The 25,903-nt window shown below is 36.7% G+C and overlaps 1 protein-coding gene across 1 annotated transcript in view; it reads left to right on the top strand.

Annotated features, from left to right (window-relative positions):
- Positions 1–25,903, top strand: part of DMD (dystrophin) — a 1,889,362-nt gene that overhangs the window by 469,978 nt on the left and 1,393,481 nt on the right. The window contains exons 26-29 of the mRNA XM_010599731.3: positions 7,564–7,674; positions 8,075–8,248; positions 19,301–19,456; positions 25,275–25,445. Coding sequence (XP_010598033.2) covers positions 7,564–7,674; positions 8,075–8,248; positions 19,301–19,456; positions 25,275–25,445 — 612 coding nt within the window. The remainder of the gene's footprint in view (positions 1–7,563; positions 7,675–8,074; positions 8,249–19,300; positions 19,457–25,274; positions 25,446–25,903) is intronic.

The raw sequence follows: 25,903 nt of genomic DNA, 5'->3' as shown, positions 1-25,903 counted from the left end.
GCTGTGTCCCAAACGTTCTGATAGGAAGTATTTTCATTCTCATTGGATTCTCTGAATTTCTTTATTCCACCCTTAATGCCTTCTATAATCCAGTCTTTTTTGAGCAGGCTATTTTTTTTTTTTTTTTATTGTTCAGTTTCCAAGTGTTTGGTTTCTTTTCCCTGCTTTTCCTGTTGTTGATTTCCACTTTTACAGCCTTATGGTCAGAGAAGATGCTTTGTAATATTTCAATGTTTTGGATTCTGCTAAGGCTTGCTTTATGACCTAATATGTGGTCTATTCTAGAGAATGTCCCGTGTGCACTAGAAAAGAAAGTATACTTGGTTGCTGTTGGGTGGTGTTCTGTGTATGTCTACGAGGTCAAGTTGGTTGATTGTGGCATTTAGATCTTCCGTGTCTTTATTGAGCTTCTTTCTGGATGTCCTGTCCTTCACTAAAAGTGGTGTGTTGACGTCTCCTACTATTATTGTGGAGCTGTCTATCTCACTTTTCAATGCTGATAGAGTTTGTTTTATGTATCTTGCCGCCCTGTCATTGGGTGCATAAATATTTAATATGATTATATCTTCTTGGTGTATTGTCCCTTTAGTCATTATATAGTGTCCTTCCTTATCCTTTCTGATGGACTTAACTTTAAAGTCTATTTTGTCAGAAATTAATATTGCCACTCCTGCTCTTTTTTGATTGTTGTTTGCTTGATATATTTTTTTCCATCCTTTGAGTTTTAGTTTGCTTGTGTCTCTACATCTAAGGTGCGTCTCTTGTAGGCAGCGTATAGATGGATCTTGTTTTTTAATCCATTCTGTCACTTTCTGTCTCCTTATTGGTGCATTTAGTCCATTTACATTCAGGGTAATTATGGATAGGTTTGCATTTAGTGCTTTCATTTTGATGTCCTTTTTTGTGTGTTGACAGTTTCTTTTTCCCACTTGAGTTTATGTGCTCAGTAGATTTTCTTTATATATTGTCCTTTCCTCATATTTGTTGTTGTTGATTTTGTTTCTGCTGAGTCTGTATTTTTCCCTTGTATTTTCTTTTGATGAGTATGACAGTTTGTCTCCTTTGTGGTTACCTTATTATTTACCCCTATTTTTCTAAATTTAAAACTAACTTTCATTTCTTTGTATTTCCATACCTTCCTCTCCATATGGAAGGTGTATGATTACATTTCCTAAAAAAAAAAATAGTCCCTCTTTATTATTTTAATGTTGTCTTCTTTTATGTAATAACATCGCTGTTATCCCGTGTAGGGCTTTTTTTTTTTTTTTTTTAATCTTGCTTTGTTTTTTTTTTTGATTTCTTTCTCTGGGTTGACTTCTGATTGCTCTGCCCAGTGTTCTAGTCTTGGGTCGATACCTGATATTATTGATTTTCTAACCAGAGAACTCCCTTTAGTATTTCTTGTAGTTTTGGTTTGGTTTTTACAAATTCCCTCAACTTGTGTTTATCTGGAAATGTATTAATTTCACCTTCATATTTAAGAGACAGTTCTGATGGATATCTGATTCTTGGCAGGTAATTTTTTTCCTTCAATTTTTTAAAATATGTCATCCCATTGCCTTCTTGCCTACATGGTTTCTGCTGAGTAGTCCGAGCTTATTCTTATTGGCCCTCCTTTGTGGGTGACTTTTTGTTTATCCCTCACTGCTCTTATAATTGTCTCTTTATCTTTGGTTTTGGCAAGCTTGATTATAATATGTCTTGGTGACTTTTTTTTAAGGTCTACCTTATGTGGAGTTTGATGAGCATCTTGGAGAGATATCTTCTCATCTTTCACAATATCAGGGAAGTTTTCTGCCAAGAAATCTTCAACAATTTTCTCTGTATTTTCTGTTATCCCTCCCTGTTCTGGTACTCCAATCACTCGTAGGTTATTTCTCTTGATAGAGCCCCACATGATTCTTAAGTTTTCTTCATTTTTTAAAATTCTTTTATCTGATCTTTCTTCAAATATATTAGTGCCAAGTGATTTACCTTCAAGTTCAGAAATTGTGGCTTCTATTTGCTCAGTTCTGCTCCTCTGACTTTCTATTGAGCTATCCAATTCTGAAATTTTATTGTTAATCTTCTGAATTTCTGATTGCTGTCTGTCTGTGGATTTTTCCAGCTTATTAAACTTTTCATTATGTTCCTGAATAATCTTTCTGATTTCTTCAGTTGCTTTATCTGTGTGTTCCTTGGCTTGTTCTGTGTATTGCCTCATTTCCTTCCTGATGTCTTCAAGGGTTCTGTATATTAAACTTTTGTATTCTGCATCTGGTAATTCCAGGAATGCACTTTCATGTAAAAGATCCCTGGATTCTTTGTTTTGAGAGCCTGTTGAGGTGATCATGGCCTGTTTCTTTATGTGACTTGATATTGACTCTTGTCTCCGAGCCATCTATAAGTTATTGTACTAGTTTATGCTTGCTTACTGTGTCATAGCTGCTTCCTTTGTTTTGATATTTATGGGTTGCTTGAGTGAGCTATCTTGATTATTTTCGCCTTTGAGCTCTCGTGTCTTGTCCCAGCTGGCTAGAGCTGTTATCAGGTATATCAGTTTAGGAGTCCATTCAATTTTCTTGTATGAATTCAGCTCAAGTTTCCAGGTAGCTGATATCAAGTGTGTGGTACAGGCTCTATCCTACAGTCTTAGAGGGGCAGGGGTGATTGGCGTATATACCGGCATCTGATTGCAGCAGGGGGTCATGCTCTGAACAAGGCAGGGGGCTGAGAACCGACCCCCAAGTGTCCCTGAGCAAAACGCGTCTCTGTTCCCTAGAGCGTGCTGGTGGGTGGGTTCTGCAGAGGGACCATGGGCACCGAGAGTTTTTGGTTGTAAGGACTGGGAGGTACCAGTTGTCTTTGGACCCCTGTCACGGGTGGCTGGGTGACCTGAGTGGAGCTACCAGTCCTTAGGTCCCTGATGTGGGTAGACGAGGACCTTGTTTAATAAGCAAAGCAACGTCAAACATCAAACACCCACCTCTTCACCGCACAGCTGAAATGGATGGAGTTTGCCAACAAGGGGCTATTCTCCTGAAATAGGCCCACACAAGTCCACACAGAAGGGAAATGTGCTCAAGGTTCACGGACGGTTTATGCCTGGACAGGAGCCACTTCTGTTCTGAGTTCCCCCGGTTAATGGAGCTAGCAAATTATCTTTTCCCCCCAGTTGCAAATTTTTTCCTTCCCCAAGGCCAGGAGGATGGCTCTAGGTGCTCACCAGGGTTTATCTCAGGGTCAGGGATTCAGCCGCTGAAGCCGGCTTCGGGGGTGGGAGGTGGCGCGGTAAAATATATACAAGTACTTAGCTTTTGCCAAGAGCGCGCAGTTCTCCTCAGGTTCTGGAGGTGTGAGTGGGCTATGTGGCTGGATGCTTCTCCCTGAGGAAACTGTGGCTGAACACTAGTGCCAGTCCACCGCCGCTGTCGCTCCGGGAATGGTGCCTGAGGGCTCCCCACGATTCAGGTCCGGTAAATCCTCTCCACTTCTGAACGGCCTCTTCCTCCCGCTGCCCCTCAGTTCTTTGTCTAAGCTTGCCTTTGATGCTTTGGGCTCCCAGCTTAGCTTGTCACAAATATACTCATTTCACTTGCTTTTTCGGGTCTTTGTTGTAAAGAGGGCTCGACGGAAGCATCTGTCTATTCCGCAGTCTTGGCTCCCTCTAATATTTTTATTAGAGGAAAATTTTAAATGGGAGATTGTCCATTTTGCCTGGACGTTTCCATGTTGTTGTTGTTAGTTGTTGAGTTGATTCAGACTCGTGGTGACTGTTATTTAAACAAATTATTTATCTATTTCACAATAAGCCTGACCTATAAGCTTCCACAATCAATGCCCATAAAAGCAACAGTCGAGAAATCAAAGGATGCGTTGCATTGGGCAAATCTGCTGCGAAAGACCTTTTTAAAGTGTTAAAAGGGAAAGATGTCACTTTGAGGACTAAGGTGCGTCTGACCCATCTCATGATCGTGTGAAAGCTGGACAATGAATAAGGAAGACCAAAGAATTGATGCCTTTGAACTATGATGTTTGGGAAGAATATTGAGTATACCATTAACTGCCAGAAAAATGAACAAATCTGTCTTGGAAGAAGTACAGCCAGAATGCTCCTTAGAAGCAAGGATGGCAAGACTTCATCTCACATAGTTTGCACACGTTATCAGGAAGAACCAGCTCCTGGAAAAGAACATCATGCTTAGTAAAGTCAAAGGTCAATGAAAAAGAGGAAGACCCTTAATGAGATGGATTGACACAGTGGCTGCAACTATGGGCTGAAGTATAACAAAGATTGTGAGGCTGGCACAGGACCTGACAGTGTTTTTTTTCTGTTGTACTTTTACATAGGGTCACTATGAGTCAGAACCAACTCGATAGCACCAACCAACAACAGCAATGATGATAAGCAATTTTTTATCCTTTGAAAGTAAGTGGTAGCTTTAAGAAACAGATATTTATTTTCTCACAGTTTAAGAGGCTGGAAGTCTGAATTCAGCGTGCTGGTTCTAGAGGAAGGCTTTCTCTCTCTGTCGGCAATGGAAAGGTCTTTGTCTCATTGAGCTCCTGCTCCTGGCAGTCTTCACGTGGTTTGGTATCTCCCTTCCCTCATCTCTGCGTCCTAGCTTGCTTGTTTAATCTCTTTTATATCTCAGAAGAGATTGATTCCAGATACACCATAACTAATCCTGCCTCATTACCATAACAAAGACAACCCATTCCCAAATGGCATTATACCCACAGGCATAGAGGTTAGGATTTACAGCACAAGTTTTGAGAAGACACAATTCAATCCATAGCAGGCTAATTTGAAATAAAGTGGAATTTGCCATTAGAAGACCTGTGTTTCATTTATCAATTAGGCTGTTTTTGCTTTGCTTTGCAAGGCTAAATTTATCACTTTGGTGACCTAATTATTTTCTGCTTTGGATTTTTTGGTGATACCAAGTATTTTCATTAATGGAAGCATGCTGAATCATTGAGTGTGTCTGAGTTTTTGCTAAGAAGTATGGACTTTTTTTCTTGCCCCCTCCTATAAGCCTACCCTGTGTTCAGTGGGACATATGAAGTACCACTAATTACACTCAAGGTACATGAAAAAAAAAATTCCCATCAAGTCGATTCCGACTCGTAGCGACTCTATAGGACAGAGTAGAACTGCTCCGTAGTGTTTCCAAGGAGCAGCTGGTAGATTTGAACTGCCCACCTTTTGGTTAGCAGCCATAGCTCACTGTACCTCTTAACCAGTGCACCACCAGGGCTCCTAGTGATACATATGTGTAATAAATAAAAATGTTCAAAATTTCTATTTTTCCTACCAAAAGTTCAGATACCTCATACAATACCCTGTAAAAACAGTAATTTGTGGAACGCACCTGTTGCTTAGGTTTCAAACAGTCATAAGGGACCTTGTCTTGTAGCAGCACACAGGGTGGGAAAACATCTTCCTAATAAGTCCCAGAGGCTGAAAAAGTTCATGGTTGCTGTACATACTGCCAAGTACGAAAGGGTTACAGAACTTGAAGATGGCAGTGTTTAAGAAAATAATAATAAAATTACAAATAAAAAAGCACAGAGTTTTCAAAGGGTCTTATGCAAGTGATATGTTCTAAAACTATTCTTGAGTCCTTCCACATTGCCTAAAAACACGTTCAAGTCTCATTGACTTAAATTTCACTACATGCAGAGAAAATAGTCTTCAAAAAGATTTAACTATTTTTTATAAGGATGCTTTCTCATTTTTAATCACCTTTAAGTCCTTGGAAACCTGATCTCTGATCTCACCATCCACTGAATCTGTTCTAGCTAATGTACCCTTGTTAGTGCTTATCACATTTGACCTGTCTAAAAATTTACATGGTTGACCTTTCTCTCAGTCTTAAAACTCTCATCTTGCTTGATTTAAGCGACACTTTCTTTCTTGGTTATTCTTCTTCTCTTTGACTGTTTCTTCCCTTTTTAGTACCTTTATTCTTATCCATTAAGATCACTCTCCTGTGACATCTATTAACTCTTTTGTAGGCGTCACTCCACCCTACATACTCCTATTAAACATTGTAGATTCTTTAGCATCTCTTACTCTGTGAGTAACGTTTTGGATTTACATGGTTCTGTAACCCCCAGATTTTATGGTTTCTGGATTTAGTGCTTATCCTTATCACTCACACAAGGTAGTATTCAGCAGATGAAGATATTGTAGGCCCTAAAAAATAGTATGTATTCACATGAGTCTTTGTTCCTGTTTAGTTAAAGCCAGAATTCTAATTACTCAAGTAATTTGGAAGTTATTTGCCTTCATAATTGTTAAGATCAATATACTAAGGGGAGAATGCTAAGGTATATCTGTCAATTCATAACCTTGCGTTCTAAATAACTCCTTCTACGACCTATCTCATTTTCTTGGAATAATTCTCATTGTTCAGTTCAGTTGTATAGTTATCTGTAGTAACTATTAAGTAAAATTGATGTTAATTTCTAATAATGTGTTATTAGAATTCAGTTCCACTGATGTCAATTTTGTTATACTACTATGCAATTACACCGTGGCTGCAACAATGGGTTCAAGCATAACAACTTTTGTGAAGATGAGTCATGACTGGACAATATTTTGTTCTGTTATACATGTGGTCGCTGAGTTGAGACCGACTCAATGGCACCTAACAGCAACAACAATGATGATATGCATTACACAAATTATTTTGCCTGATAATATTTATAGGCATTGTGGTTTAATTAATCACTTTTTCTTCTATTAGTCATTTAAGTTATTCTGCCAATGACTGAATTTTAAATTAGAATAATTTGACCACTAGCTGAATCTTAGTGGTTCTAACAGGAAGAAATTAATGAATTTATTGTTTTGGTCTCTGCACACTGCAGGATTCAACCCATTCCTATAACTAGGTCAGACATTCATAAGTCAAATACAGACATATATTTGGATAGAAATTGATCAACAATGTCTTTGCTCAATATAGAAATATTTTATAATTATTTAAAGTTTAAAAATGAATCTCTGTAGATTGTCGTTAAGTCTTTGTCACTGTTTAAGCAATGCCAGTTGAGGCAGTAACTTTCCTTTTCTAGACCCATAGCTTTTCTGAAATTTAAGCGAAGTATGGCACAGAATGACTTAGTAAAGATCATTATTAAGGAATGTGATCCACATACAGCTTTCTCATTGTGTATTATCTCTTCCACATTTAGTTTATCTATGAAGATTAATATCCTCCCTTTGGTCAGACTTGTGTGTAAATTCAAAGAGAAGGAAACAGTAAGAATGTAGACATTTTTCTCTACGTAGTAGATGTAATTAGATGTTTATCATTGAAAATGATATCTGAAATAGCTGTTTATTTTCCTTGACTCAAAACGATCACTTCTTTTTCATAATTTCATAGGAAAAAATAATTCATATCATTTTTGATAATTTTTGATGTGTTAATTATTCACTTTTTAATGAAGGCTTCATTGTAGCAGTGGTTGAGGAGTGTTTCTGAATTCCCATATTTTTGGCAAGTAAGTGAGTTGTTCGTTGCAATAACTCACAGAGCATGCTGAATAATAATGCTATCCTCCCAACAGAAAATCCAGTCGGATTTGACAAGTCATGAGATCAGCTTAGAAGAAATGAAGAAACACAACCAGGGAAAGGAGACTGCCCAAAGGGTCCTATCCCAAATTGATGTTGCACAGGTATATCTCATTGAATCAACTAAGGAACGGGTTTTACTTGGACAATAAAATATACTGTAGTCTGTAGTAACTTAATTATGAGCAAAATTGGAATCGAGGGCATTATTTGAAAACTATAATGATATGTAGTCAATATAGACTTTTTTATGTGTTATATATCTCAAGGATATAATAGGTTAATAAGTGGCCTTTTCTATCACATTAAGAAAAATTACTAAATTCTTCTTCCAAGTGCATGTATTCTTTGTGCTGGACAAATAGGGAAAAAAAGAAAAGATTGCTTAAAAAAATTATTCATGTGTATCTTCAGGAATAAAGGAAAATCTATTAACAAAAACATGACTGGTTATTGTTTAGAAGGCAAAGTTAAATCAGTGCCTTCTTTACCTTGTCTTTACAGAAAAAATTGCAAGATGTTTCCATGAAGTTTCGATTATTCCAGAAACCAGCCAATTTTGAACAGCGTCTAAAGGAAAGTAAGATGATATTAGACGAAGTGAAGGTGCACTTGCCTGCTTTGGAAACAAAGAGTGTGGAACAGGAAGTAGTACAGTCACAGTTGAATCACTGTGTGGTATGTATTTCTGGTGGCAAATACTCAATAACCCTTGATTTTCCCCCTTAAAAAAATTTGTTTTGTTTTGCTTTTTTCCCCACTTTTTTAACTTTTATGGTGGTAAAATATATATAACAAAAACAATGCCATTTTAAAGTATATAATTCAGTGACAGTAATCATATTCAATTATCATCACTATTTCCAAAAGTTATTCATTATCTCAAACAAAAACTCAGTTCTCCTTAAGCACTAACTTCCCATTTCCTCCTTCCCACAATCCCTGGTGACCAGTAATAAACTATTTTTTCTCTATGTATCTGCAAAATCTAGATATTTCTTATATGCGGGATCATGCAATATTTTTTTTTTACCTGTTCATCTTTTATAATCAAAAATTATTTTCAGCCAGCTGTAATAATTACATAATCTTAAGATCATGGACAAAAATGAGCATGGGTGTGTTGAGAGGCAAGTACTTTTACTGAAGTCGTAGTCATTTAAGTAAGTCAGTCATTTAAGTCTGTAAGTATCTTTTTTGAGTCTAGAATTCTGCTAAGGACTATGGGGAATATAAAAGAATGTATTTGGTTAATTCTTATGGTACTTTTTATATGGAAGTTCTTATGGTATTTTTAATATAGAAATCCAGAAAAGAAATATATTAATCTGGGAAAAAAATAAACAAACAATAGCTACAGTAATAATAATCATTCCAGAAATATTGAGTGCCAAGTAAGCTAAGCGATACACACAAGTCATTTCTAATTCTCAAGGCCACAGATTACCTGAGAAAACTTAAAGTCAAACAGCTGGTAAAGGGCAAAAGCTAGATTCTAATCCAGGCACGCTATTCCAAATCCTAGTATCTTTCCATTAAACATCAGTGCTGGATATAAACTGAAAAGGCACCAGACCACAAAGACAAAAAGACATGGAGAGGCGGAGCCAAGATGGCAGAATAGAGAGACGCTTCCGGCAAGCCCTCTTTACAACAAAGACCCAAAAAAACAAGTGAAACAAGTATATTTGTGACAAGCTGGGAGCCCTGAGCATCAAAGGCAAGCTTAGGCAATGAACTGAGGGGCAGGGGAAGGAAGAGACCATTCAGAAGTGGAGAGGACCTGAATCGCAGGGAGCCCTCAGGCACTGTTCCCTGAGTGGTGGCGGCAGCGGCGGCGGGCTGGGCCTAGCATTCGGCCGCAGTTTCCTCGGGGAGAAGCAGCCAGCCACATAGCCCACTCACACCTCTGGAACCTGAGCAGAAGGGCGCTCTCAGCAAAAGCTAAGTGCTTGCGGATATTTTACCGCGCCCCACCCCCACCCCCAAGCCACCTTTAGCGGCTGAATCCCTGGGCCTGAGGTAGACCCTGGTGAGCGCCTAGAGCCATCCTCTCGGCCTTGGGGAAGGAAAAAATTTGCAACTGGGGGAAAAGATAATTTGCTAGCTCCATTAACTGGGGGAGCTCAGGACAGAAGTGGCTCCTGTCCAGGCATAAACCGTCCGTGGACCTTGAGCACCTTTCCCTTCTGCATGGACATCTGTGGGCCTATTTCGGGACAATAGTCCCTTGTTGGCAAACTCCAACCATTTCAACGGTGTGGTGGAGAGGTGGGTGTTTGAGGTTTGACATTGCTTTGCCTATTAAACAAGGTCCTCGCCTACCCACATCAGGGACCTAAGGAATAGTACCTCCACTTGGGTCACCCAGCCACCCACAACAGGGGCCCAGGGATAACTGATACCTCCCCGTCCTTACAACAAAATCTTTGGGTGCCCATGGTCCCTCTGCAGAACCCACCCACCAGCACACTCTAGGGAACAGAGACATGTTTTCCTCAGAGACACGTGGGAGTCGGTTCTCAGCCCACTGCCCTGTTCAGAGCATGACCCCCTGCTGCAATCAGATACTAGTATATACACCAATCAGCCCTGCCCCTCTAAAACTGTAGGACAGAGCCTGTACCACACACTTGTTATCAGCTACCTGGAAACCTGAGCTGAATTCATACAAGAAAACTGAATGGACTCCTAGACTGATATACATGACAACAGCTTTAGCCAGCTGGGGATAGGACATCAGAGCTCCAAAGGCAAAAATAATCAAGATAGCTCACTCAAGCAACCCATAGGGGTATACCAAAACAAAACAAAGCAAGCAGCTATGACACAGTAAGCAAGCATAAACTAATACAATAACTTATAGATGTCTCAGAGACAAGAGTCAATATCAAGTCACATAAAGAAACAGGCCATGATCACCTCAACAGGCTCTCAAAACAAAGAATCCAGGGATCTTTTACATGAAAGTGCATTCCTGGAATTACCAGATGCAGAATACAAAAGTTTAATATACAGAACCCTTGAAGACATCAGGAAGGAAATGAGGCAATACACAGAACAAGCCAAGGAACACACAGATAAAGCAACTGAAGAAATCAGAAAGATTATTCAGGAACATAATGAAAAGTTTAATAAGCTGGAAAAATCCATAGACAGACAGCAATCAGAAATTCAGAAGATTAACAATAAAATTTCAGAATTGGATAGCTCAATAGAAAGTCAGAGGAGCAGAATTGAGCAAGTAGAAGCTACAATTTCTGAACTCGAAGATAAATCACCTGGCACTAATATATTTGAAGAAAGATCAGATAAAAGAATTTTAAAAAATGAAGAAAACTTAAGAATCATGTGGGGCTCTATCAAGAGAAATAACCTACGAGTGATTGGAGTACCAGAACAGGGAAGGATAACAGAAAATACAGAGAAAATTGTTGAAGATTTCTTGGCAGAAAACTTCCCTGATATTGTGAAAGATGAGACAATACCCAAGATGCTCATCGAACTCCACATAAGGTAGATCTTAAAAGAAAGTCACCAAGACATATTATAACCAAGTTTGCCAAAACCAAAGATAGAGAATTATAAGCGCAGCGAGGGACAAAAGAAAAGTCACCTACAAGGGAGAGCCAATAAGAATAAGCTCGGACTACTTGGCAGAAACCATGCAGGCAAGAAGGCAATGGGATGACATATTTAAAAAATGGAAGGAAAAAAATTGCCTGCCAAGAATCATATAGCCATCAAAACTGTCTCTTAAATATGAAGGTGAAATTAAAACATTTCCTGATAAACACAAGTTGAGAGAATTCGTAAAAAACAAATCAAAACTACAAGAAATACTAAAGGGAGTTCTCTGGTTAGAAAATCAATAATATCAGATATCGACCCAAGGCTAGAACACTGGGCAGAGCAACCAGAAGTCAACCCAGACAGGGAAATACAAAAAAAAAAAAAAAAAGATTAAAAAAAAAAGCCCAACACGGGGTAACAGCAATGTTATTATATAAAAGAAGACAACATTAAAGAGGAACTAAGAAATGTAATCATACACCTTCCATATGGAGAGGAAGATACGGCGATACAAAAAAATAAAAGTTAGTTATAAATTTAGAACAATAAGGGTAAATAATAAGGTAACCACAATGGAGACAAACTATCCTACTCCTCAAAAGAAAATACAAGGGAAAAATACAGACTCAGCAGAAACAAAATCAACAACAACAAATATGAGGAAAGGACAATATATATAAAAAAAATACTCAGCACATAAAATCAAGTGGGAAAAAAGAACTGTCAACACACACAAAAAGACATCAAAAGGATAGCACTAAATTCATAACTGTCCATAATTACCCTGAATGTAAATGGACAAAATGCAGCAATAAAGAGACAGAGAGTGGCAGAATGGATTAAAAAACAAGATCCGTCTATATGCTGCCTACAAGAGACACACCTTAGACGTAGAGACACAAGCAAACTAAAACTCAAAGGATGGAAAAAAATATATCAAGCAAACAACAATCAAAAAAGAGCTGGAGTGGCAGTATTAATTTCTGACAAAATAGACTTTAAAGTTAAATCCATCAGAAAGGATAAGGAAGGACACTATATAATGATTAAAGGGACAATACACCAAGAAGATATAACCATATTAAATATTTATGCACCCAATGACAGGGCAGCAAGATACATAAAACAAACTCTATCAGCATTGAAAAGTGAGATAGACAGCTCCACAATAATAGTAGGAGACTTCAACACACCACTTTCAGTGAAGGACAGGACATCCAGAAAGAAGCTCAATAAAGACACGGAAGATCTAAATGCCACAATCAACCAACTTGACCTCATAGACATATACAGAACACTCCATCCAACTGCAACCAACTATACTTTCTTTTCTAGTGCACATGGAAAACCTTCTCTAGAATAGACCACATATTAGGTCATAAAGCAAGCCTTAGCAGAATCCAAAACATTGAAATATTACAAAGCATCTTCTCTGACCATAAGGCCATAAAAGTGGAAATCAATAACAGGAAAAGCAGGGAAAAGAAACCAAACACTTGGAAACTGAACAATACCCTGCTCAAAAAAGACTGGATTATAGAAGACATTAAGGATGGAGTAAAGAAATTCAGAGAATCCAATGAGAATGAAAATACTTCCTATCAGAACGTTTGGGACACAGCAAAAGCGGTGCTCAGAGGCCAATTTATATCAATAAATGCACACATCCAAAAAGAAGAAAGGGCCAAAATCAAAGAACTATCCCTACAACTTGAACAAATAGAAAGAAAGCAACAAAAGAAACCCACAGGCACCAGAAGAAAACAAATAATAAAAATTAGAGCTGAACTAAATGAAATAAAAAAAAAAAAATGAAATAGAAAACAGAAAAACAATTGAGAGAATTAACAAGACCAAAAGCTGGCTTTTTGAAAAACCCAACAAAATTGATAAACCATTGGCCAAACTGACAAAAGAAAAACAGGAGAGGAAGCAAATAACCCGAATAAGAAATGAGATGGGCGATATTACAATGTACCCAACTGAAATCAAAAGAATCATATCAGATTACTATGAAAAATTATACTCAAACAAATGTGAAAACCTAGAAGAAATGGATGAATTCCTAGAAACACACTACCTACCTAAACTAACACAAACAGAGGTAGAACAACTAAATAGACCCATAACAAAAGAAGAGATTGAAAAGGTAATCAAAAAACTCCCAACAAAAAAACGCCCTGATCTGGACAGCTTCATTGCAGAGTTCTACCAAACGTTCCGAGAAGAGGCTTCACTGCAGAGTTCTACCAAACATTCAGAGAAGAGTTAACACCGCTACTACTAAAGGTATTTCAGAGCATAGAAAACGATGGAATACTACAAATTCATTCTATGAAGCCACCATATCCCTGATATCAAAACCAGGTAAAGACACCACAAGAAAAGAAAATTATAGACCTATATCCCTCATGAACGTAGATGAAAAAATCCTCAACAAAATTCTAGCCAATAGAATGCAACAACATATCAAAAAAATAATTCACCATGACCAAGTGGGATTCATACCAGGTATGCAGGGATGGTTCAACATTAGAAAAACAGTTAACGCAATCCACCACATAAATAAAACAAAAGACAAGAATCACATGATTTTATCAATTGATGCAGAAAAGGCATTTGACAAAGTTCAACACTCATTCATGATAAAACCTCTCAGCAAAATAGGAATAGAAGGAAAATTCCTCAACACAATAAAGGGCATTTATACAAAGCCAACAGCCAATATCACCCTAAATGGAGAGAGCCTGAAAACATTCCCATTGAGATTGGGAACCAGACAAGGATGCCCTTTATCACCACTCTTATGCAACATTGTGCTGGAAGTCCTTTATCACCACTCTTATGCAACATTGTGCTGGAAGTCCTAGCCAGAGCAATTAGGCTAGATAAAGAAAGGGCATCCAGATTGGCAAGGAAGAAGCCAAAGTATCTGTATTTGCAGATGACATGATCTTATACACAGAAAACCCTAAGGAATCCTCCAGAAAACTACTGAAACTAAGAGAAGAGTTCAGCAGAGTATGGGAATACAAGATAAACATATAACAATCAGTTGGATTCCCCTACACCAACAAAAAGAACATCGAAGAGGAAATCACCAAATCAATGCCATTTACAGTAGCCCCCAAAAAGATAAAATACTTAGGAATAAATCTTACCAGAGATGTAAAAGACTTATACAAAGAAAACTACAGTACACTTCTGCAAGAAACCAAAAGAGACTTACAGAAGGGGAAGAACATACCTTGTTCGTGGATAGGAAGACTTAACATTATAAAAAATTCTATTCTACCAAAAGCGATCTATACATTTAATGCAATTCTGATCCAAATCCCAAAGACATTGTTTAATAAGATGGAGAAACAGATCGCCAACTTTGTATGGAAGGGAAAGAGGCCCCGGATGAATAAGGCATTATTGAAAAAGAAGAATAAAGTGGGAGGCCTTACTTTACCTTATTTTACAACCTATTATACTGCCACAGTAGTCAAAACAGTCTGGTACTGGTACAACAACAGATACATGGACCAATGGAACAGAATTGAGAATCCAGATGTAAATCCATCCACATATGAGCAGCTGATATTTGACAAAGGCCCCAAAACAGTTAAATAGGGAAAAGACAGTCTTTTTAACAAATGTGCTGGCATAACTGGGTATCCATCTGCAAAAAATTGAAACAAGACCTATACCTCACTCCATGCACAAAAACTAACTCAAAATGGATCAAAGACCTAAATATAAAATCTAAAACGATAAAGATCATGGAAGAAAAAATAGGGACAACTTTAGGAGCCCTAATACATGGCATAAACAGTATAGAAAACATTGTAAAGAGTGTAGAAGAATAACTGGATAACTGGGAGCTCCTAAAAATCAAACACCTATGCTCATCCAAAGACTTCACCAAAAGAGTAAAAAGACTACCTACAGACTGGGAAAAAGTTTTTAGCTATGACATTTCCGATCAGTGCCTGATCTCTAAAATCTACATAATACTGTAAATACTCAACTGCAAAAAGACAAATAACTCAATTAAAAAATGGGCCAAAGATATGAATAGACACTTCACTAAAGAAGACATTCAGGTAGCTAGCAGATATATGAGGAAATGTTCACAATCATTAGCCATTAGAAAAATGCAGATCAAAACTGCAATGAGATTTCCTCTCACTCCAACAAGGCTGGCATTAATCCAAAAAAGACAAAATAATAAATGTTGGAGAGGCTGTGGAGAGATTGGAACACTTACACACTGCTGTTGAGAATGTCAAATGGTACAACCACTTTGGAAATCGATTTGGCACTTCCTGAAAAAGCTAGAAATAGAACTATCATATGATCCAGCAATCCCACCCCTTGGAACATAAAATATCCTAGAGAAATAAGAGCCTTTACACGAGCAGATATACGCACACCCATGTTTATTGCAGCACTGTTTACAATAGCAAAAACATGGAGGCAACCAAGGTGCCCATCAACGGATGAATGAATAAATAAATTATGGTATATTCACACAATGGAATGCTACGCATCGATAAAGAACAGTTAGGAATCTGTCAAACATTTCATAACATGGAGGAACCTGGAAGGCATTATGCTGAGTAAAATTAGTCAGTTCCAAAAGGACAATTATTGTATAAGGCCACTCTTATAAGAACTTGAGAAATAGTTTACACTGAGAAGAAAAAATTCTTTTGTGGTTCCGAGGCGGGGGAGGGAGGGAGGGTGGGAGAGGGGTATTCACTAATTAGATAGTAGAGAAGAACTACTATTAGGTGAAGGGAAAGACAGCACACAGTACAGGGGAGGTCAGCACAATTGGACTAAACCAAAAGCAAAGAAGTTTCCTGAATAAACTGAATGCTTCGAAGGCCAGCGTAGCAGGGGCAAGGGTCTGGGGACCATGGTTTCAGGGGACATCTAAGTCAATTGGCATAATAAAATCTATTAAGAAAACATTCTGCATCCCACTTTGAAGAGTGGCATATGGGGTCTTAAACGTTAGCAAGCAACCATCTCAGATGCATCAATTGGTCTCAACCCACCTGGATCAAAGGAGAATGAAGAACACCAAGGACACAAGGCGATTATGAGCCCAAGAGACAGAAAGGGCCACATGAACCAGCGACTACATCATCCTGAGACCAGAAGAACTAGATGGTGTCCGGCTATAACCGATGACTGCCCTGACAGGGAACACAACAGAGAACCTCTGAGGGAGCAGGAGAGCAGTGGGATGCAGGCTCCAAATTCTCATAAGACCAGACTTAATGGTCTGCCTGAGACTGGAAGGACCCCGGTGGTCATGGCCCCCAGACCTTCTGTTGGCCCAGGACAGGAACCATTCCCAAAGCCAACACTTCAGACATGGATTGGACTGGACAATGGGTTGGAGAGGGATGCTGGTGAGGATTGAGCTTCTTGGATCAGGTGGACACTTGAGACTATGTTGGCATCTCCTGCCTGGATGGGAGATGAGACGGTGGAGGGAGTTAGAAGGACGAAAAGGACAGGAAAAGAGAGAGAGTAGGGAGAGAGCAGGTTGTCTCATTAGGGGGAGAGTAATTGGGAGTGTGTAGCAAGGTGTACATGGGTTTTTGCGTGAGAGACTGGCTTGATTTGTAAACTTTCATTTAAAGCACAATAAAAATTATTTTTAAAAAAAGACGTGGAAAGATAGAACTAGCCCGTAGGCTACATTTTCGTCAGCCTGTTGAACATGGAACAGTGTTCTGTGTTGCTGTCACTGGAAATTCATTGAGTCAGATGACTCCTCTGACAGCATAGAGCTGAGTTATGAGGTTATCTACTAGAGGAATATAACAATTTTAACTCTATGTTTACTACCGACCATCAGGATAGAAATTCACATGAAATTAAAACGCTGAATATTATTAACCATTAAATGGGGGGGGAAAGGTTTGGTTAAGAGTTAGGCTGCTAACCAAAAGTTCAGTAGTTCGAATCCACCAGCCCTTCCTTGGAAATTCATGGGGCACTTCTGTTGTGTCCTATAGGGTCACTATGCGTCAGAATCAACTCGATGGCAATGAGTTTGTTTAGTAATTAGTGTTTCATGTATTTTTTTCTGCATCTACTGCATAACATAAATGAAAAAGAGACACCTTTAGAAAGATTTGTGTCATATCATTATGAATGAGAAAACAATTTCTTTTTACAAAAAAAATTGAATATATATTTCCTTATGAAACTTTACTAAATATTTTTTTTATTTAAAAAATTCTTCATAATTCATCCTTAATTTTAGTAGCCTCATTACTGTAAATAATTTCACTCACAAAAAATAAATTTTAAAGATAATGACATATTTTGTTTAGGTGATATTAGGTGAGTAAAACAGGAATATATGGGAACATTTGTCCTCTTAAATTTTGCAAAGAGAATTGAAAATAAAAATGACCCATATGCGCTATCATCATGGGTAAATATATTCACAAAGGGAGAGCTGTTCGGTCTCTTCCGGGAACACGTTCCTAATGGTACATCATAAAGCTTGTCTGCTAGTAAATATGAGCTGAGAGCCGCTTCACCTGCACCTGGCTGTCCCGTGCCCCGTATCAGTACAGGAGAAGCAGATAAAGGCACTGGCTCAATTTGTTTCTGGTTCTGGCTTAGATGTCAGGACCAATCCAACTAGTCTTTCCATAAGGACATCTTTCCTTCATGCTTTTCATATTTTTTCATTGCTTAAGGTAGCCTTTGCCTTCAAGAAATATTTTCGTTCTGTTAAAAAAAATAGTCCTGTCAACATGAATACATAATAAGAAAAATTTCCCCACCTTGGCAATAAATATGTTTCTCTACTTACTAAATGACATGATATTAATGGGTAATAGTACCTGAATGAGCGTTCACCATTAAAGCAAATCACTGAGACTTTATTTTTTTTTTCAGTTTAAATAGTAAGTTATTCAGAAGTATCTGACTTCAAAGTATCTCAGTTGATTCGCAACATGACAATGAATGATTTGAATATTTCTAAATACCCAGATATTTTTAAAACTTCTAAGACAGAGGAAAAAAAGAAGTTAAAAAAATATATCATCTGGAAAGCTAGTACAGAACTCGCAGTTATCAATAAGGGAATATTTTTTTTTTTTTATAACAAGCAACCACCAAAGAGGGGTTTAAGGTGATTTAACTGATTATTTATGTAATCCTAATTAATCAGTTAATTGCTCAGCTCTTACAAGATGTTTCGTTTTAGGCAATGGTTTTAAACTGAAAAGAGAAAACAAACCCAATGTTTGTTCTAATTCCAGAAAAGCAACTACATACCAACATGTCTATTCTTAATAACGATAAAAAGGAATTGTTCAGACTTTCTACTGAACATATTAATTCAGCAGTGTATACTGTAAACTCTTATTACATATATATGTATATGCATAGGCATACATACATTCAAAAATGTATCATTCAACAAAATAACTACATAGCAAAGTCATGAAACGTGTTTCATTAGACTTTATTAGGCTAAAATAGCTTTGTGAAGCAAAACTCATAATTTATATTTACTTGGTCTGCCCCAGTAAGAAAATAAATTTGTCTAATCTAAGTCGCATGCCTAAAAAATTAACTTTCTTCCTTAGGTACAATGTAAGTGATGACCTGGAAATTTCTGTTTTTCCCCCACTAAAATGTGAGCATGAGAACAACAGTGAATGCATGTGTTTCAGTCTCCACTGATTCTCCAGTGGCTCAAATACTGCTTGGCACATAGTAGACCCTCGATAGATATCTGGTGAATGAGTGAATGGGTTCCTTCAAGCTTTTCAAAGCAAGAATTATAAAACTCTGTCATTTATAATAGAAATCATGTAGCTTTTAGAAATGGTCTTTATAAACTTGGATTAAGAAACCAAATATATCTATGATGCACTCTTACTTTATTAAGAATAGATACAAACCATGCACGTGTGAATGTGTGTATATGACAAGCAGAAATTTAAAATGAACAGAAAATGCAAAACCTAAATATTGAACACAGCTGCAAAATGCTACTCCATTAAATTGTAAGCATGAATAGCAATTAAAGTGATTTCTAGCTCTATTTTCTTTGTTTATAATATTATGAGCTAGCTTAACCCTATTGCTTATTATTACTTTGTGTTTTATGTTTTAACTTAGAACTTGTATAAAAGTCTGAGTGATGTGAAGTCTGAAGTGGAAATGGTGATAAAAACAGGACGTCAAATTGTACAGAAGAAACAGACGGAAAACCCCAAAGAGCTTGATGAAAGAATAACGGCTTTGAAATTGCATTATAATGAATTGGGTGCAAAGGTAGGTACCTGTTCAGACCCCAAACACGGTCCACTTCCCACGTCCTACTTTCTTTTAAAGTTATATATCAATGGCCAGTAGTTGTGTAATTAAATTCTCAGAAATTTGTATTCTGTCTGTCTTTCTAAATATGTGTGTGTGTGTGTGTGTGTAAGAAACAATGATTACTCAATGATGTTCTTTTTAGTAGTGCTTGAAACAATATGTTATGCTCAAATATATAATGATCATGGAGGTATATACTGGTTCATCAAATACTTCTAAAGGGCTTCTTATTTCTAAGTCTGCCTACTTTCTGTTGTATAAATTTATTTGTGATGTCCTGAAGGCTAGTGAATTTTTAAACTACTGTATCTACCTATATTTAGCTTAGATCTAATGGAGTTGAAACATTCCACTGAGATTTTTTCCTAGTATGGCCAAGCACTACATAATCCACATTTGGCTAGCACGATAGTGTGCATAGCCAGTTATATTTTTTGGATCTTTAGTTATTTTTGTATTGTTGCCCTGATCAGTCTCATGACCAATTCCATCTCGCTGTCAATTAAAGATGCTTACATCTCCATATCTCCTCCTTCCAAAACTGTTCGGATGTCTAAGATATTCACCCTACATCTCTCAAATCAAAGATTCTGTATAGATTTGGGTTTTGATAGAAAATTTAATGATACTGGAGCCCTGATGGTGCAGTGGTTAAGCACTTGGCTGCTAACTAAAAGGCTGGTGGTTCGAATCCGCCAGCTGCTTCCCAGGAAAAAGATGTGGCAGTCTGCTTCTGTAAAGTTTATAGCCTTGGAAACCTTACGGAGCAATTCTACCCGGTCCTATAGGGTAGCTATGAATCGGAATTGACTCGACGGCGATGGGTTTGGTTTTGATTTATGCCTATTTTAAGGAGCCCTCATGGTGCAGTCATTAAAGGGCTTGTCTGCTAACTGAAAGGTTGGCAATTCGAACCCACCAGCTGCTCTTCAGAAGATGTGGCAGTCTGCTTCCGTAAAGATTACAGTCTTGGAAACCCTCTGGGACAATTCTACTCTGTCCTGAAGGGTTGCTAAGAGTCGGAATTGACTTTATAGCAATGGGTTTAGGTTTTGGGGTATAATGATATTAATCATAGAAAGGAAATATCAGCATCAAGGATTGACGTGTCCTTTTCTACACCATTACTTTACATTGCTGTAAGCCTACATTGCTTACATTGCTGTAAGCCTAGTGGTTTTCAGGTGTGTGTCCTCAGTTAAGATATGAGGTATAAAAAATGTAATAGAATAATCATTTGTTCATTTAAAGAACTGTAATTGTTTAATATGTCACGCTCTATCTGAGAGAATAGATGTATTCTATTACTAATTACATGACAAGCTTACTTCCTTAAACTTTTGCAAATTAATTGATATATCTATGATTGGTATACATAACCATTTCTCAATAAGCACAAATTTAAGTTCTTGTAACTTCTTTAAGTGAACACCTTTAAATGAGGAGTTAGTTTGGGATGGCATTTAACTTTTGGATACTTAGTTTAGAAGGACAATTATTAATGAGCGAATTTTTAGTCTAATGCACAATACAGAAAAATGCTTAGTGGCAATGTTTTCATTTCATTCTAACTGAAAGAGATTTACTGAGTTCAAATGTTGGGGAAAAAATATACAGCTCAGGTTACCAACTTTACTGAATAGAACTACATCAACAAGAAAAATTTACCTCATCTTAGATACAAATGCAAATGTTTGTTGATATTTGATATGTAGCCACACAGAGACTTATTTCTAATGTTTCACCCAGAAAATAGATTGAGGTTTCTGTCTGAAGTTGCTAGTTCCAAATTGCTTATCAATGAGCAAAAGTGAAATTTACATTCAAATGGGAATCTGAAAACATTGGTCTTATTAGTTGATGGTCTTTATTTTTTTATTTAAAAAAACTGTAATTTATATTAAATTAATATACTGTTTCCAAAGAGAGATTGTAGTCATCCTGTGAGAAAAGGTTCACATAATCACTGATACCCAATTAATAGCAAAGCATTGTGATCATCTTGAAATAAAATGCATTTTGACCGCTTATTTATTCCCCTAAGCTGCCTTTTTTGGGGTTTTTTTTTTAAGCTGCCTTTGTAGTAAAGGACCCTTATATTCTTCTAAAACATTTTATTATTTTGTTGAAGGTCACTACAGAGAGAAAAGTTATATCTAAACTTGATATATCATTCTAGTATTTATCAATTTTCACAGACTCTCATTCCTCCATATTTAAAATCGATTGAATTATCTAATATTGATTCTAACATTACAACATATTAAATTCTGAAAAACCAGTCTGCTTCTACTCAAGAGTGTATTATTTGACCTATGTGACTTGTACACTAAGATAATGTGCTGATTAAGAACATTTTTATTAAGAAAATCTTTATTTTAAAAAAGAGAGTTTTAAAATGTGACAGACTGACTTGAATTGTAAACGTTCACTTGAAGCTCAATAAAAGTTAATAAAAAAAAAGAGTTTTATGAAATTACTTTTATTTAAATATAAATTATTGTCTGGGCCCTTTCTTTGCCTCAAATGATTTGAACAATATCTTTGCCTTTGAAAGAGTAAATTTAACATAAAATAGCATAGAATAAATTACGTAGACTCTAAAACAATTAAAGTGACATTAGAAGACTATTAGAACCCTAAGTATTATTAGGAATTGAATGACTCTTGTAAAGATTTAAAGCCCTATTTACCCCTGAAAATATATTTTTGAGAATTTGTTTAACCATTTGTCACTTAGCAGTTTTGTTAAAGCAAAAATAAAAGGACTAGTAAGAAATCATGCTTAACTTTAATAACATGCAGAATACAGCAAAAACATAGAGCAGAAATTTATTTTCCAAGTAAAGATTCATTTATAAACATTAATGATAATGGAAAGATGCATAAATATCATCTTAGCTTCAAGTTATAAATTCCTTCACTGAAAAAAATATTGTCTGCTTTTAGCCTTCAAAACATCTTCAACAAGAGTGTTTTGGGTTAATAATAGCAAAGGGAACAAAGGATATTTAATACACGAGACTTTTGTATTTAAAAAGAATGAAACCTACAATTTTAATCAACTTCAGAATTTGTATTGTTGTACCTGCCTCAATTCAGTGTTACCTTTTCTTACAAAACACACGTTTGTTAATTGTTTATGGTATCAATAACTCAGCTTTATTGTCTAATGAATGAAAATAGAGTAATTTCTTATATGTAAATTGAAACTTATTGAGAAATAATATTGCACTTAAGAAAAACCTGTTGCCATAGTTGATTCTCACTCATATCGACCCTATAGGACAGAGTAGAACTTCCCCCATAGGGTTTCTAAGGTGTGGCTTCTGGATTTGAATTGTTGACCTTTTGGTTAGCAGCCAAACGCTTAACCATTCTGCCACCAGGACTTATACCCTATAACCCCTTATTTGACTTCTCTATGCTTTAATTTTAATGGAAATAGCCATAAATAGCAAAACTCACATCAGCCTGAAAATACATTTTGAACCGTTCAGGAAACAACGACTGCTGAGACTTTCTACTGCAGGTGGTGCTCTTTTAAATGCATCCTGTCCCCACATATATACACACACAAAAAAAACATGTAAAGATGTTTCCTTAAGATGGCACTGTCTTCTGTTTTTTGAAAACCTACTTGGCTGGATATAAACACAATAAAATAAATACAAGTCAATAATGCATTAGCTCTGGGAAGATAGAATTTCTTTGAAATACTGAGTCTCGAGTCTTTTTTTTTTACCAATCGTGCATAGAAAAAATAACTATACATAGAAACACACAATGAAGTAAGGCTTCCCCCCACCACACACATGCAAACAAAAATCCTTGCAGTCGTAAGGGCAGGTGCTTTTATTTCCCTGATGGAAAAAAAGGAAGGAAAACCCATAAAAAGAAAAAATGCAGCATCGGCAACTAAATGTTTTCTAATTGTACACACACCTCTGTCAAAGGAGCTAATGAATCGTCTTGCCTATTTGGAACTCATACTCAAGTTACGGGGTATTTGTTTTGATTTTAGCATTTAAAATTTTTTAAACTTATCTTCGCTTCTGACGTTTTTGCATCTTTATGGCTAGACTCTTATTTGGGTTGTAAAACTATATATATATTGCACTACGTATTATGCCTAGGGCATGTTGTACAAATATGAGCTTGCATTATTTTTTCTCTTTTTAGCCCATTCATTCCCTTAGAGTTGCGATTAACCTGGATTCTACTCTTCATACCTCTTAGCAGTAAAAAACATATTTTTGATTTTTTTTTACCTGTAACATAAATATAAATAAAGCTGTTGCTGCGTACATTCAAGCACAGTTTTTATTGAACCACCCAGAAGTAGAATAATGGGAATGAAAGAAGGCATTGAGGTGCTATAAAGTATCGGGCTCTCTCAAATTCTTTGACCGACTTTACCCTAACGATAACCCTATGTGGTAGGTAGAATAATTCCATTTAGTGGATGAGTAAACTGAGGAAAAAGAGATGTCATGCCCAAGATTATAGTAAAGTTGGAAATCTGCTGGAAATGGCACAGCCAAACATGCCTCCACTCCACCATGTTTCCTCTACAGAGTCGAAATATAGACATATAATGCTCTGGTCCCCAGCCTCCATGACAGAAAAGGGAGATTTTCATAAAGCTAAGACATATAACAAACACGAGAACTAATTTAAATTATTTGCCTTTTCACAGTCATATTTTCTGGCTTATCACAAGAAATGGAACTCTTTTTTTTTGTTGTTTTTTACTCTTTCCTTTATTCAACATGCAAAACATAATGAAAACCTTCTCTGTTCAAGGAACTCTGATGAACATAGTGGAGTAATCCAAAAATGGTTGAGATAACAAAACCTGTTTTTGAGGAACTGATATAACTTATCTGACTTTTGCTGATGATATGACTGCTACTTAGGAGAGGGATCCTGGGCTGTTTATTAAACTAACCAACCAAAAACCTAAAACAATGTAGGCATATCTAGAAAAGTGGTGAGGAAATAGAAATTTGTTCAGTCCCTTTGTGAGAATGGGGAAGAGTTTAGTTTTGAGCATGTTGGTTATAAACAATGAGAACTGGACACAGGATCAAATCATGGTTTCCTCTATTAATGAGAGCAAAAGTTGTTTTGCATTTATATTTTAGCCTCTGTGAAATGGCAAAAGTATTTTTAAGGAGGAAGTGTGCTGTCATCTGTGTTGTTTTCATGCAAAAGTAGGACACTCTTGGGGTTAGGTGGCAAAGTAGGATGCAATGGGGATAAAATTGCTAATTCTAAGTATTATGCAAACACCTTTACCTTTTGAGTTAAACAGTGTTCTTCCTCCATTTTGATTCCTTACCAGCAAGAGCAAGCTGCATTTGTAGATAGATTATTGTAAATATATTTGCTCATCTCTTTGACAAAGAAATGACAGGTTTCTAAGAGAGATGGACCATATCTTCAGTTTGATTTCTATCCCATTTATTACAAACTTTGGTCATAAATTATTTTTTATTTACAATAGCGACAAATTCTTAGAGCTTTCCTTTCTATCATGTCACCAGACATAAGACACTATCTTTTGGAGAAGGGATCTCATCTCATCTGCCCTAGACTGTTTTTATCCACTATTAATATTCAGAATATGTAATTTTTCTAAAATATGATTTGGGAAACAAAACTTGGAACAAAAAGGTTATTTTAAAATAACAAAGATATGAAAGTTCCAGTTATGTGACTATAAACCTGAATGGAAATAGTAAAGCAATTCCATTATCTTTCTTTTCAGGTGACAGAAAGAAAGCAACAGTTGGAAAAATGCTTGAAATTGTCCCGGAAGATGCGAAAGGAAATGAATGTCTTGACAGAATGGCTGGCAGCTACAGATATGGAATTGACAAAGAGATCAGCAGTTGAAGGAATGCCTAGTAATTTGGATTCTGAAGTTGCCTGGGGAAAGGTAAAACCTGTATCACCGAAGGTTATTTTTAACATAGATGAAGACACATTACAATATGATTTTATAAGGATGTATTACTGTGTACCATTAATAGAATTAGAAAATATTATTTTGCTTCATTTTCCCTTCCCTCAAAAATTCATCAGGTAGTTTACCTCTGTATTTTGGGACCATGATAAAACCAATGGTAAGCTTTAAAAAATCTTCTTAAGGGTTGTTTAGAATTTGGTAGGTTATGAATAAGTCCTTAAAAGAGTACATACATCATTAATCAGAAACACTGTCCACAGATCTGCCTGTGTTCTCAATGACTTGCCTAAGACTAAACTTCCCAGATGGACACCACAACCATAAAGAGGCAAAGATACAGAGACTATGGGCAGTCAGGCTGGACAGGACTTGCAAGGTCAGCAGATTGCAGATGTCACGAACCCACCCTCCCCCCCCAAAAAAAGCCT

The sequence above is a fragment of the Loxodonta africana genome, chromosome X (assembly GCF_030014295.1).
Source record: "Loxodonta africana isolate mLoxAfr1 chromosome X, mLoxAfr1.hap2, whole genome shotgun sequence".
Classification (NCBI taxonomy): domain Eukaryota; kingdom Metazoa; phylum Chordata; class Mammalia; order Proboscidea; family Elephantidae; genus Loxodonta; species Loxodonta africana.
Note: the sequence above shows the minus strand (reverse complement) of the source record. Positions and strands in the feature narration are given on the sequence as shown.